We start from the raw sequence: 14,899 nt of genomic DNA on the forward strand, positions 1-14,899 counted from the left end.
TGCGTAAGCAAACAGTAATGTTAGTGAAAAATGTGAAATTATTTTTACGAAGTGTCATTGATAATGGTGGTGTCTTAACTTCCAAAAACTTAAATAAGTTATTAACACAGGCGACTGGTGTTAGCATTAGTACTATAAAAAGAATTTGTGGGAGAATTGATGTGAAAAACTATTCCGACACCAACGAAAAAGAAAGTTGTAAAACAAAAGCTTCAATTCGATACAATTGACGATTTCACTCGTGATTTATTGCGACGCACCGTTTTTGAATTTCATAAGGAAGGCAACTCTCCCACAACAGAAGCGCTAATTGAAGTAATGAGACTTAAGACAGCTGACACCGAATACAAGTTTCCATACCAACGCACCACAGTTTATCGCCTGCTACGAAGTATGGGTTTTAAATATAAAACCTCGGTGAAAAAAATGTATTCGTAGTGAATCACCACATGTAATTGCATGGCGATATAGATACCTGCATAGTATCAATAACCTTCGTGCTCAGGGTTATGCAGATGTGTACCTCGACGAAACGTGGTTTGATAGAAACTCCTGTCAGATGAAGAACTAGACAGACGATTCGGACAATTGTGCTGTAACGAGTCCTGGGAATAAAGGTGATAGAATTGTTATTCTACATTGCGGGGCGCGTTCAGGTTTTATTGACGATGCGCTTCTAATAACACACAAAACAATGTCTGATGCTCCAACAGATTACCATGGTAGCATGAATGCAGGTATCTTTGAGAATTGGTTTGAAGAGAAACTATTGAAACGCCTTGAGACGCCATCTGTAATTGTTATGGACAATGCCGCGTATCACAGTCGTGTTCTCAACCAAAAACCAACCTCTTCCTGGAAGAAAAGTCAAATTCTAAACTATATGACCTTGCATAATATCCCCATTCGTAATCCTGTTCCTATAATTCCCGTTCTGCTTGAAGTTATAGAAGAGAACACTTCTGTTACCGACAGAAAAAAGAAATATGCGGTGGACAAATTAGCTGCAAAATATGGGCATATTGTGCTACGTTTACCACCTTACCATTTCCTCCTCAACCCCATCGAAATGGTTTGGTCAGAACTGAAGGGTAGGGTTTCGTCTCGAAATTTAAGGAAACGACCAGTGGGGGAAGTAATACAACTTCTTAAGGAGTCGTGCAATTATGTGACGCCCTAAAGGTGGATAAATTATATCAAACATGTAGAAAGTATTAAAGGAAGTTACAAATACTTTCAATCTATTTTTGATGAAAGGATTGAAATCTGTGTACCAGTAACAGATTCTTCAGAAGATGAGAGTGATGATGATGATAGCTCATAAACAAGAAAGGTAAGAGTTTACTACATTTTGATCACACACATATTAATGTTGAGTTGAGTTGATTTTAGTTTAGCGTCCCGTTCAGCAGCGAGGCTATATGAGACGTGGACCTACTGATTAACGTGGAATTCGAACCACATGAGCTCCCGCCGGGAATCGAACCCGGGTCTCGCACGCCAAAGGCGCGTACGCTATCCGCTTAGCCACGAGAGAGCTCATATTAATGTTATAATAATAATAATAATAATAATTAGTAGTAGTAGTAACAGTAAAATGGTTATTGCACACGGTTATCATATTCGTGGTTCTGACTTTGATTTCCAGGCACAACTATCGTTATTCATTTCATATTTTCAGACAAGTGGAGGGCTTTTTTTTAAATTAAAAGATAGTGAGCCTGGTCTAGAGATCCAGAAATAAAGGCGATGGAAGTCATGTACTGACATCACCCACGAAAAGTTGACCATACACATTCAGAGGCTGTATCTCCAGTAACTTTCAGCCACTAATACTAATAACAGAGGTACCTATCCTTCAAATGCTTGTGTGCAACATTCCCCAAATTTCCCGTTACAGCCAAAATAAGTAGTAAATGATTCCCCACCCCCAGGAAAACGAAAAATAAGGATAAGAGTACCCACACTAATTTACATCCCAAATAATAGGACATTATTTAACGTGGCAGCCAGTGCTAATTTCAATCTTGATTTCCTTATACCTCCCTCCACAATTTTGCTCTTTCTATTAAAAGAGAATGCATTCTTGGTTATGACAATTAATTATTTTAAAATGATAAGTTCTCCTTTATAGGTAACATTCTTAAAGACATCATTAAGGTATAATTAAACCAACTGTGCTACTTTCTATCAAATATTTTCTTTCAAATAATAATAATAATAATGATATGTTAAATCTATCACAAAAAGTAATAACATCATGTCTATATTTTTCACTTGTTTTTCTTCCGTTTTTTCTCTATTGTTTCTTCTACCTAATGACATTGGACATCTGGCAACAACCACCAACCATCGTCCTAACAAGGGGTGAGTTGCCCTTTTGGTAGTAGTGCGAGAGAAGGCTCACATGTTTTGGAATTTCCTATACTATGTATCGGTGTGATAAACCAGATGTTGGTCGCGCTGCCAGCGGCGTGGCCATATGTGTCTCCGATAGTTTTTATTGTCGTGAGAATCTCATCGTTTCTTGGCTGCAAGCAGTTGCGGTGCAAGTATCTTTTCCCCGCCCGCTTACCATTTGTTCATTATACATTCTTAATTCAGAAGACTTTACCGCCTCCTATTTGCTTCAGCTCTTCCCTCAGCTTGTGCCGCCAGCCTAGCTTGTTGAAGATCTTAATGCTTGTCACCGTCTGTGGGGCTCTGTACGATCTGAAGACCGTGGCCGTCAGGTAATGAACTTGCTTGAGGAGAGTGACTTGCTTATCCTTAATGATGGCAGTCCTGCTCATTTCTCCACGGCGCACGGCACATATTCCTGTATCAACCTCTCCATGTGCAGCGCTGATCTGATGACCTCCATGACATGAAGAGTGCATCCCGATCTTTGTGGCAGTCATCACTTTCCGTTGTTTGCTGAAAATCTCCCGTTAACTACTCATTTTCATCTCGGCCTCTTCAATCTGAAGCGTGCTGACTGGCGTAAATTCTGTGCGCTCAGTGAGTTTCATTCATGATGATCTCCCTGTAGCTGTAGCGGCTGAGGTTTTTGAGCAGATTGTCCTTGATGCTGCTCCTGCTTCCATTCCAGAATGCGGTGGCGACGCTTCCCGCAGGCGTGTTCCCTGGTGGTCTTCGGAACTCCGTGAGGGTACTCAAGCTTGTCGCCTTGCTCTTGCCACTTTTAATCATCAAACTGAAGAAAATATTCAGCAGTTCCGCATTCTGCGTGCTCGTGCTCGATGTTTCGTAAAGATCTCGAAGCGCCAAAGCTGGAAGCATTACGTTTCGTCACTGAGTAATCGCACAGCTATGTCTACGGTATGGCGTCGGGTTTACTCTCTAAATGGCTACGCTTCTTCACTTTTTGTGTCAACTTCAAATGTGAATGGTAGTCTCCACACCAATCCCTCAAGAGATCGCTAACATATTGGGCCACTATCTCTGAGTCGGCTTACTACGCACCAGTGTTTGCTCGTTCACGTCCTCGGCTGGAGCGAAACCCATTAAACTTCCCTGCTGCCAACAGTTATGATCATAACGCTCCTTTTACGCTCGTCGAGTTCAATTCTGCTCTCCGCGAATCGTCTAATACTGCATCAGGCCTTGACTGTGTTCCGTACGATATGTTGAGTAAGCTCTCAAGCGATTCTGAGCTTGCAATATTGCAGATGTATAATCGCCTCTGGGTTGAGGAGTTTTCTCCACCTGCTTGCTGTGAGGCCTTGGTTCTTCTACTCTTGAAGCAGGGAAAGTTGCAACTAGCCCCTCCAGCTACAGACCTATTGCTCTCACGAGCTATGTTTGTAAGCTGCTAGAGCGAATGGTAATCAGCGCCTGGTGTGGTATTTGGAATCGCATTCCTTTTCCAGCAACTTTCAAAGTTCTTTTCGTCGTTTCCGTTCAACTATTGACAATCTCGCTTATCAAGAGAGTCAAATTCTTTTTGGTATATTTTTGGACTTAGAAAAGGCGTACGATATCACTTGGTGTTATGGCACCTTAAACAGTTATAAAATTGGAGACTTCGTGGTTATATGGCACAATTTATTACAAATTTTCTTCACGAGCGAGCTTTTAGAGACGGTCGGATCTAGTCTCTCAGAGCGCTTTGTGCAAGAAAATGGTGTTCCACAAGCCAGTGTCCTTAGTGTCACGTTGTTTGCTGTCGCCGTCAACAGCGTTCTTTCGCAGATCCAGGCTCCTGTGTCTGGTCTGCTTTATGTTGACGACCTTGTCATTTTCTGTCGATCCCACCACCTTCACGGCATTACTCAACAACTTCAACTAACTCCCAATCGTCTTGATCCTGGTCGAATAAGACGGGATTTCGCATTTCCACCGAGAAATCCGAATGTGTTCACTCTTCCGGCATCGTACTTGCCTTGTTAACCCAGACGTCTATCTTGATGGCACCCGTTTGTCTTTCATTGGTACTGTCCATTTCATGGGTTTGGTCTTTGGTCGTCGCTTGTCGTGGGCACCACATATTCGGAATCTTAACTAATTTTGTCTTCGAGCTCTGAATCTCCTTTGTGTCTCCCACCGCACCTAGGGATCGTATTGTGTTTCGTTTGTACGGTAGTCTAATTCGGTCCAAATTAGACTATTTCTGTATTGCCTATTCCTCTGCTCGTGATTCTCTGTTGCGCCAACTTGACACAGTGCATCACCTGGGTATTCAGATTGCTACTGGCGCCTACCGAACCAGTCCCGTCGCCAGCCTGTATGTTGAAGCCAATGAACCTTCGTTAGCATATCGTTGCAGCAGACTGCTTCTTAATTATTCTGCGCTGTGCCCTGTATTCCAGACCACTGTATTCTATTTTTAAGAATAAAGACAGTAACGGGTAATGACGCATAGTGAGTATGAAAGGTCTTCCGTTCCATTACACATAGTTTACGTTTAATAATAAACATAGGAACAGAAGCAAATAAATCTATCCTTATACAACAGTTTTTGCCATCAACATATTGGGAAGAATTTCAAGATCCGAGCATGGCGGTATAAGGTGGATTTCTCTTTTTCCCATTTGCCTTTTTGCATTTTTTCGCATTAGATTACAAATTGTTGTCGTTAATTATGTATTAGTATCACTTTCAATGCTTGGCGACGGCACAATTCTCATATTTTAATGAATGGAATTTGACGTATTGTTGTTTTATTATATGTTACTAAAACAGAAATTGTTTAAGATTCTCTTTGTTCCAGCCTTTCGTGGCTGATCTGGGTAAGATGTATCAAACTACTATATCAAAAATACCCCTTCCAGAATACCGCAAGTTTTCCAGGACAAGGGAAGAAATGGTACAACATTGCCAAAGATATTCAGCCATTAGTGGATTTCCTGGTGTGACAGGATGTGTCGATGGAACCAATGTGGCCACTAAAAATCTAAGGGATGAATATGGAGAAATTTTTCGCAACAGAAGAAAACACAATCATCACAATAAAGAGAATTCCTAGCTTATAACATTATACAACCCTCTTTCATCCAATTGTTTTCCCAAAACGAGACAACATGCCATTATATGTTCAAAATTGTGATCATTACTTTCACTTATACTATGCAAGTTTCAACTTTTTTTAAGTCCACATACCAACGATATCCAACATGTCATCCATGTACCCTAAACATACACGTGAATGGCATGAATGAGAACACAAACAGAAGTCATTGATCATCTGCAGAATATCTGAATAAATTTTTAACAACTGTATAATTAGACTGAACAGGGTGCAGCACTATCGGAATGATCATAGAGCTACGGGCTTTCCTGTGTATCTCTTCTTCAAATAACAAATTATCAGGTCGAATCATAAATAATTTCCGTTTTTCTATAACATTTATTTTTGTTTTTTACGTATTCGCCACTATTATGATGACCTTCTCTCATCTTTTTGTCCCAGTTTATAAATTCCTTAGTGTAAAGTTTCCTGGGTTTGGACTGGAAGTTCTTAAAAGCCTCATCGACTGACTTGCCTTTCAGAATTGAAGGTTTTAAGGAAAGGAAAAGTTGGCAGTGTGACGGGGCAATGTCCGGAGAGTAAGGCGGATGATAAAGCAGACCATCTAAGCTCAAGATTTTTCTGTTGAGTCATCTTTGCATTATTATGTCGTAGAACAAATTGACGTTTCGACTGGCGATTCCAGGACGCTTTTCGTTGAGTTCCTCTTGCACACTCTGCCGCTGCTGAACGTATGTATCTGAGGAATTTAGATTTGACTTCAACAATTCATCATGAATGATTCCTCAAGAATCCCGCCATACTGAGAAAATCTTTTTCATGGATGTTTGCTTTCGGATGTGCTAGGGGTCCTTGTCAAAATACCATATTTTGCGGAAAGTACTCTCATACGTAACCCATTTTTATCACCTGTTATGATCGTGTATTTAAAAGTCACGATTTTCACCCGAGAGCAAACTTGTGTCGATTGACGTTCAGTGTTCTTTGTTCCGTTCACTGAGATTGTGAGGTACCCATACTTCTATCTTGCTGAGTTCCGTAAGTTTTCAAAGTAGTGGAAAGTAGTTGATTGTGATGTACGATCTGCTACTGCTTTCTGCTATATCTCTTATTGACTGACGTGGATTTGGCTCCAATATTCCCTATAAAATGTCGTTAAAGTCGGAAGGACGTTCCGCTTTAGCTTCGTCTTTAAGGTCGTATCTCTAAAACAAAAATGAAAATGAAATTTTGAGTTTTACGTCCCACGCTTATGCCGGTTAGGCTAAAGGAGACGGTGATGATGATAGATGAATGAAATGGTGCAATGAAGAAAGTGGGAGGAAACGGGAGAACCCCGAGGAAACCCACGCACACGGTGTTTGTCCACTACAAAGTTCACTTGGCGGGAGCAGGGTTTGAACCCGAGACCCCAAGCACCAGAGGTGAACGCTCTACCACTGAGCCACCGCGGCCCCCGTATCTCCAGAACAAAGTTTGACAGACCAATTTCTAACTCCTCGATCGGTTATCATTCCTTTGCATCTGCACTGCACATATTTTTTTAGCTGTCGCTGTAGCAATATTGCTTTGTTTAAATTTACAAAACATCAAACAACTAATATGCACTTTCTCACACTCTATTTTAGGGATTCAAACAACTTTCATGTAACGTGCGGCACATACTACACTTGACAGAGAACTCACTGAACCCTTGTCTCTGAACGGAAAGAAACAACTCGTTTGTCCCAGTGATTCATAGTGGATCAACGTAGTACCTTCTCACTACCTTCATCGGAAGTTAGAAATGACTCGACCTGACAATATCAGCGCTTCAAAATGTAACAGAATTCAAGAAAACAGATCAAACACACTGAAAACAATGTTCTTAATTTCGGTCTTCTGTGTCAGTTTTTCCACGCGCTCTCTATTAGATTTAATAAGAACTAAAAAGTGGTTCTTGAAAGAACTCTCTACATCGAACGAACTTGGACAGAACATATATTTGAACTAATATCATAAAGAGAAAACTAATAAATGACCCTATCACTCAAAAACTGTCTTCTTATATTTCATTTCAGGCTTTTGTTCTCATTTGTATGTAAATACTTAACATCTTCAAAGGAAGGGACTACAGCATCTCTCGTATTTCCTAGTTACCGGAAAGTGACTAACTCTCTGTAGTGGTAGGGAGGATACTGTGACTTAGTAATAGGGCTCTCGCCTCTGGTTCAAGGGGCAGATTGGTTCCATCTCAAGCCATGAGAGTTAGTGATGAACGACATCGTGTTCGTGGGTTTTCTCGAGCTCTTCCCGTTTGCTTCCCCTTCTCATTCTACCACTTCATCATCGGTCACTTTCAATAATCATCCGTTTCCTTTTGCCGTTGCTGACATTATCGTGGGACGTTAAGTTAAAGATTTATTTTTTTCTTCTTTAAAACTGGCAAAGAGTCGCATCATTCGACATTGACGGTCTGCGCGTAGCCTGTAATGTCCTGTAGACAGTTATAATGCTAGAGAAACAAATGGGTTTAGTTTCGAATTTCACTATATGTGTATCTTTCTCTTTATTTCAGGTAGTGTGTGATTCTAAACTGGACATAATAAACAGTTGCATGTTGACCGGGAAGTATTCATACAGTACAATTTCCCAAAATAGTTCAGCGGAAACAAAATTTGAAGATGGTCGATTCCGTGGAATCCTATTAGGTAATCATGTGTATCCCAGCAGAAGATATCTTTTTACCCCAGGGATCAATGCACAAACTGAGGAGGAGCATCGATACAATTTTGCTCACAATAGAACAAGGAGTACAATAGAAAGAGTGTTTGGAGTGTGGAAGAGCAGATTCCCTGGTTTGAGAAAGGAAAGGCAATTAAAATAGAAACTTCGGCGATTCTAATAGTTGCCTCTGCGGTTTTACTATCGAACGGGTTATATGGACATGATGACCATATGAGAGCCACTTTAAAAAAAAAAAAAAAATACCTGCTGCTCCTTCATTTTCCGAATTTCTATATTAAATATACTTCCTACACCAATTAGCCATTGATTGCAATTTACCTTTCTCTAAGGTTGAAGAGGATTTTTTTTTTAACAAAAAAGGACAAAATATTACGAATGGTTCTATTACCATTAGAGATGCAAAAAAGCCGGCTTTTTTGAATCGATGGTTTTTTTCACATAAAAAGCCGGCTTTTTTGGGAAAAAAACGAGAATTTTGGAAATTTTGGCTTTTTTCAACTTCATGATTTTTCTATCTAAATAGCTTTCTTATAGTATATTCTATAGTTAGATAAGAATTCCATGACCTGAATGTGATATTTCGCTCTGAAATTCACTATCAAGATGGATGGAGCACATGTTTTACGAATTAAAGCTAACATGAAGAATGTAGTATTTGAGGGTAATTTTAGAGGCTATTTAACTTTATTTTAACTTTTGAGTTATGGACATCTTTTTTCTTCTCTAGTTTGTCATCCGTGTTTCATTTCTAAGAGCTTTTAGTACTCTAGCTTCTAGCGCAAAAGTTAAACTTGCCCGTTTTTCTATTTATCCGTCAAAGCATACGTTTTTCGATATATCCGTCAAACCGTACTTCCACATTTCTGTTATACTGTAGCTATGAAGTGATTTAGCAATAATTTTCCGGACACAACCTTGAATACCAATTTATACAAATAATCAGTAGCGGATTTAGAAAAGTACTTTAGGAGGGTTTTTTCTGATTGTTTCGTTTCCTAAAAAGTCCTAATTTTATTTGGGAAGTGCTTGAAGTTTATGAGTACAGGCATAACTAATATTTCGTTTCGTTTATATGTTTATCAGTAATCTTCAGGATACAACTTGAAAAATCATTTTATACTGAGAATCAGTGGCGGATTTAGAAAAGTATTTTGGGAAGGATTTCTTACTAATGTTTAGTTTTTTTAAACATTCGTAATTTTTATTTGACGGGAGCTTAAAGTTTATGAGTAAAGGCATAAATAATAGATATTTCGTTTGCTGCAGACATTCCGTAACTTTGGGGAACGGGCTTCAGTCCGAAAGACTGCCCCCCTAACCTTCGCAAAACCGTCACTGCTGGTAATTAGTAATAATAACGATTTAAAAACAATAAAAAAGGAAGTCGCCCAACTCACAGTACACGCACTATTTCTACATTCACAGATGGAATGAAGAAAAGCTTTGTCAGAATGGTCGAATGCTGGTTGAATCCCGAACTTCCCGATAGAAGCGCAAAAGCTAATCACTCAGTCATGTTTGTTGTGCAGTTGTATTTAGCTTAACTTAAATATATTCCGTAGTCTTTTTTTGGGGGGGGAGTTCCGTAATGATATGTTGAATCCCTCTTGTTAAAAATTCAGAAAACTTGAGGATTGGGTAAACTGTGATGGTGGTTCTATAAAACTTAACTGTAGAATTTCAAGAATATACAGAACCAAAAGCTCTAGATGTGCAGCCTTTAAGTGTATCATATAAATCTAAGTATTTCTCTTATGTTTTATTTTAATTTTATTTTGTTTCAAAAAGAGGGTATGGAATATTTTGAAGTAAAAATACTACATACTATTTTGCTAGTTATTTGTGTATTCTTTAAAAAGAAGTGTTTACTTTTAGGGTTGGCTGATTTACACCAACTTTTTTTTTTAATTACTGGTTTAAACCACAAAAATAAAAAGAATGAAAAATGCGAATCGTGTGAACTTCATGGTAACGTTTCCAGATATCAAACCACCTGCAATAGTTTTATTTCCCTTTCACCTTTTAATCAAGGTGTCCCATGTTCAATTCTCGGTCGAACCACAAACCTTCTTTCATGCGTAACCCAAGAAGCGGTTCGGATGTCAGTTTAAGCGAAAGTCTTCTCCTTGATAACCTCGGTATTTCGTAAGGATGTTAAGCCTAAATATACGAAACAAACCAAATTGTATATTTCTGCATGCCTAAATGCGTGTTGTTTTATAAAGAAGCCAATATTGCTTAAATATAAGTATTGATAGAAATTGGCAAAATTTATCGATTGCCTACGTAGCTTCCAACATTAGCTTGGATTGGACTTTCAATGATATCTACGTACCGGTACTAAATTTGTAATTTAATACCTCAGTTTTAGCGTACTGATTATGGTACGTTGACCTTTAAATTTTACATGCAAAGCAATAACAGGATTTTCCCGTTATTGTTTTACATTTCAAGTAATGACGGGATTTTCCCAATGGCTAGGGCGGGAGATTCTCAACTTAACAAATTTACTGACCGCACTTCTTTAAGCTTATGGGAGTTCTTCCGGCATAACCCCGCTGTTGCATAATAACATCAAGGCGAAACAAACTTATTACTGTGAATATGTAATATAAATACATAAAGCAAAAAATCTAAGTCAAAAAAGCCTGGTTTAAACCAAAAAAGCCTGGTTTAAACATCCCTCAAAAAACGGGTTATAGAGAAGCGATACAAAGTCTGTTTTATCAATTTAAAGCAGTATTTTGAAAAAAGCCCAAAATTTCCCAAGCAAAAAAGCAAAGCAGAAAAAACCGAGTTTTTTTTTTCAAAAAAGCCGGTTTTTTTCCGAGCCCTTGCATCTCTAATTACCATTGTTGATCGGATGAATAGGGTCAATCAAAGGGTGAATAGGACAATTGAGTTTATTTATCACTGAATGAATATATTTGGAAAATACTCAATATATTTGGAAAAAAGAAGCATTAAGAAAGTTATTTGAAAAGGGGAGAGATATTTTTGTTTTTACTGCGGTATGTTAGTTACATAGCTTGTTAGACACATTGCAAGGAATCACTAAATAAAAATAGAAGTCCAAAGAATCTATCTAAAGCTTCAAAAAGTAAAGAGAAAAAACACAATTACTGTTTTACGAAAGAAAGGAAATTATCGTGACTGCGGTGGTAAAGTAAAGCCTGTAAGAAAACCAATACTTGCAGGTTCACCCAATAAAGTTTTGCCATGTCCGAATTGTGTTGGATACTACGTAAAAAAAAAAGAAGAAGAAGAAGAAGAAAAAGAAAAAAACAGCTCTGGAAGCATAGAAATCGATGTCTCAGAAGCTTGAAAATGACACGAAGAGCTTCTCTTAAGCAAAAGCACAGAATGTTCTGTTTAGATCCCTGCCTGTTGACTCGAACCTCAAAGAACAAGTATCTCCTAAAATGAGCGCAGATGAAATCTCACTTGCAGCTAAGAAGGATATTTTAGTATGTTCGTTTGGTGCACGGTACTTAAAGATACATAGGCAAAGGCACAAAATAAATATTACGTCAAGGAAGATGAGGAAGTTGGGAAAGCAATTGTTAGGAATAAAGAAAAGCGATTCGAGTGTACAAGAATAATCGCATGGCTTTGAAACAAGAAAACTTTGATCTAATTGTTGAATCAGTCACGGCAACAGCAGCATATGACAATAAGGAAGACAAATTCAACTCCGTAACATATGCTATGAATATTAGTACTTCACTTAAAGGATATTGTCAAATAATAATATCCCATTTATACAGAAGAGTATGCCATTTTGATGAAAAAGATAAAACTGACATCGAAGCCAATCTTCGCACCACGATTTTACTTTTCAATTCCAAGTGAAAATACGAGATATCTCATCAAGCTGGAAATGATTTGATGGCCAACTTAAGATTATGAGTTAATTATTTTTGTATTCTTAATGACGAAAACTCATTATGTAATAATAATCGGAATTAATACATCTAAGATTTGTTACGAAACACAATTTCATTGCTTTCATCATGTATGCCAAATCATTTTCAGGTCAAAGTCAAAGGTCAAGAAAGAGAAAATGTGCAATAAGTGTGACTAAATTAATTTGGTGCTAAGGTATTACACCTTACCCCCTTATATATGTTCTTATACCTTCAAAATTTATTGTCATTTTTCGTTATTTTTAAACAGCTTCTATAGCTTTTATCCACTACTAACGCTGCTCAACAAGGAATTGTTTATCTTAGTGTTTTTACATTTACCGAATGATTCTGACGTGCTAATTACGAATCTGGTATTAGTTTTCCTCAAATGTCGATTGTTTGGAAGGAATTTTACAAAATTGTCTTTGTTCAAGAACGTCATTTTAGATTAAGAATTTCAGCCTTTACTTCGGCTGTCCATAGATGGCAACACAGAACAAACTTTTGTGGATCAATTAGCAAGTTCCGTTTCGTAACATATGCCTTCTATGATTACAAATTTGGAATACAGCATTTATTTTGAATGAAAATAACTTTCTAGAAAAATATTATTTCTTATTTTTCCCCTTACTTTTACAAAAAATATTAACTTTTACTTAAGTAGTCAGTAAATTTCTATATGACTTGACTTGGATAGCCAGCTGCATACAGTATTGAGTAACTATAGTGGTAACTATATTATATCAGTGGCATTTGATTTAATTTCACTAGGTGCTGTGTAGAAGATAAAATGTCTACAAGTAGGCGTTTAAAATGTCAGCAGATTCGTTTTGTTATGTTTGTGGATATTACATAAGCCCCAAACAACTTAAACATAACATTGTGCTTGCAACAAAGTTCTGTGTTGCATATGATCCTTACTTTCAAGCGCCCGTAGGTGATCAAGACAAACATTGGGCTCCATTAGAAGGTTGCTTACGGGGGGAACCAGAAAGTGTGTGCTATTTGCTATTCCTCGAATTTGGAGAGAACCTATTAATCACCACAATGACTGCTACTTCTGTTCAGTTGACGTGATACACTATAAAAACAGAAAGAATATGAAAAAATAGAATACCCCAGTTGACTTTCATCCATTGCTCTAGTTCCACACAGTGACGAACTTCCTGTATCCAAACCACCAGAGATAGTCATCGGAAGGAGAAGCAGAGGAATCTCCGACCTTGATATTAGTTTTTCGCATGAAACCAGGAAAAAAGAACCGCATTTGCTTAATCAGCAAGAATTTGATGATTTAGATATTCCCAACTCAAAGGCAGAACTTCTTGCTTCACGTTTAAATGAGTGGACTTTTCTCTTTCCAACATGTAAAATATTAAAATATAGGAAAAGGAATAAGACTTTTTCACAATTCTTCAAAATGGAAGGAAGTTTGTGTTATTGTCATGACGTTAGTGGTCTATTTGAAGCTTTCGGTTTCCCACATCAACCAGAGGAGTGGCGTCTTTTCGTAGACAGTTCATCTAGAAGTTTGAAGACAGTTCTTCTGCAGAATGGAAATGTGAATTCTTCTGTACCAGTTGCACACTCAGTCCACATGAAGGAAGGCTACGAAAACGTGACATTATTGTTGGAAAAGATTGAGTATCAAAAATATAAATGCGATATTTGTAGAGATATTTTAAGATGATCGGTTTTCTTCTAGGTTTGCAGAGTGGTAATACTCAATATTCGTGTTTTCTTTGCCTATGGGATACCAGAGCTACTGGCCGTCATTATACACTCAAGGTGTGGCCAGAAAGGAAATATTTTCTTCCTGCCCCCTCCATGTAGCGGACCGTCATCGTCTGGGAGGGGGTGGAGCTGAGACGGCGGCTTCATAAGTCATTCATTTATCACCCCTCATCTTCATCTTATTGCATGCCCTCTCAGCCGCGAATACCGCTACCGGACTCGCGGGTGGTTGGTGGGAGTCGGGAAGAGGAAGGTCTAGTGGACGTCTTCCTCCATTTGGGGAGGACGTGCACCCACCCGGCCTGCTGTTGTCTGTCCAGTGTTTGTGTTGTCCGGCGTGTTGAGTCCTTAAAAAAATTAAAAATAAAAAAAAATCCTAAAACAAAAAAGCCAAAAAAGTATAAAAAAATAAAAGTACAAAAAAATCCGCACCTATTTTGTTTTGTTGCTTTTGGGCTGGTGGGGGTCTATCTTTTTGTTGGCCAGGTCTCTTTTGTTTAGTTCTACTTCTTCTTTTTCCGGAGCCACGCGTTTTTGTCGACGGGAATGGTTTTTTGCACTTCCATTCCCCTTGGCCGCGTCGGCCCCACGCTGATCCTAAGGTGTCGGGCGTGCTGAAGGGATTGCCAGGGGGTAGCGTTAGTTCCCATCTTAACGCCCTGGTGTGACGTCACACCCCTTTTTCTATATAAATGTTTAATTATACTCTTCTTTATATGGGTAAAAAAACTTTTCCAACTGAACCGGGCTCTCCCTCACGGAAGAAGCCCAAACAAACTGATAGTGAAATTGTGGAACAGACAAGTATCGCGACCCCTGTTGTCCGATATCTTGTAATCAAAGAGAAAGATGTTGATAGTGCCAGTTCTGAGGAAAACCGTCCGAGTGCTATTAAGGGCTTATCCCCTTTTGTAATCAATAAAGTCATAAATTATCACGCCGGACAGGTTAAGGAGATAAAGAAACTAAGGAATGGCACTTTATTGGTGGAAACGACAGACGAGAAGCAAACGGCGAAGTTACTTAAGTTAACTGCCATTGGACCGGTGAAGGTTACAGT

At 38.5% G+C, this 14,899-nt stretch overlaps 1 protein-coding gene across 1 annotated transcript; it reads left to right on the forward strand.

The window, feature by feature from the left end:
• Positions 1-694: 694 nt before the first annotated feature.
• On the forward strand, positions 695-1,180 carry LOC145689563 (uncharacterized). Its single transcript, XM_081763741.1, has one exon. The coding sequence runs from the start codon at positions 695-697 to the stop codon at positions 1,178-1,180; it is 486 nt and encodes a 161-aa protein (XP_081619867.1).
• The last annotated feature ends 13,719 nt before the right edge of the window (positions 1,181-14,899 follow it).

Source organism: Thermobia domestica, chromosome 7 (assembly GCF_964235325.1).
Source record: "Thermobia domestica chromosome 7, izTheDome1.hap1.1, whole genome shotgun sequence".
In the NCBI taxonomy this organism is placed as follows: Eukaryota; Metazoa; Arthropoda; class Insecta; order Zygentoma; family Lepismatidae; genus Thermobia; species Thermobia domestica.

Coding starts and splice junctions, on each gene's coding strand:
- LOC145689563 (XM_081763741.1), top strand. CDS start 695: ATGTCTGATGCTCCAACAGATTACCATGGTAGCATGAATGCAGGTATC.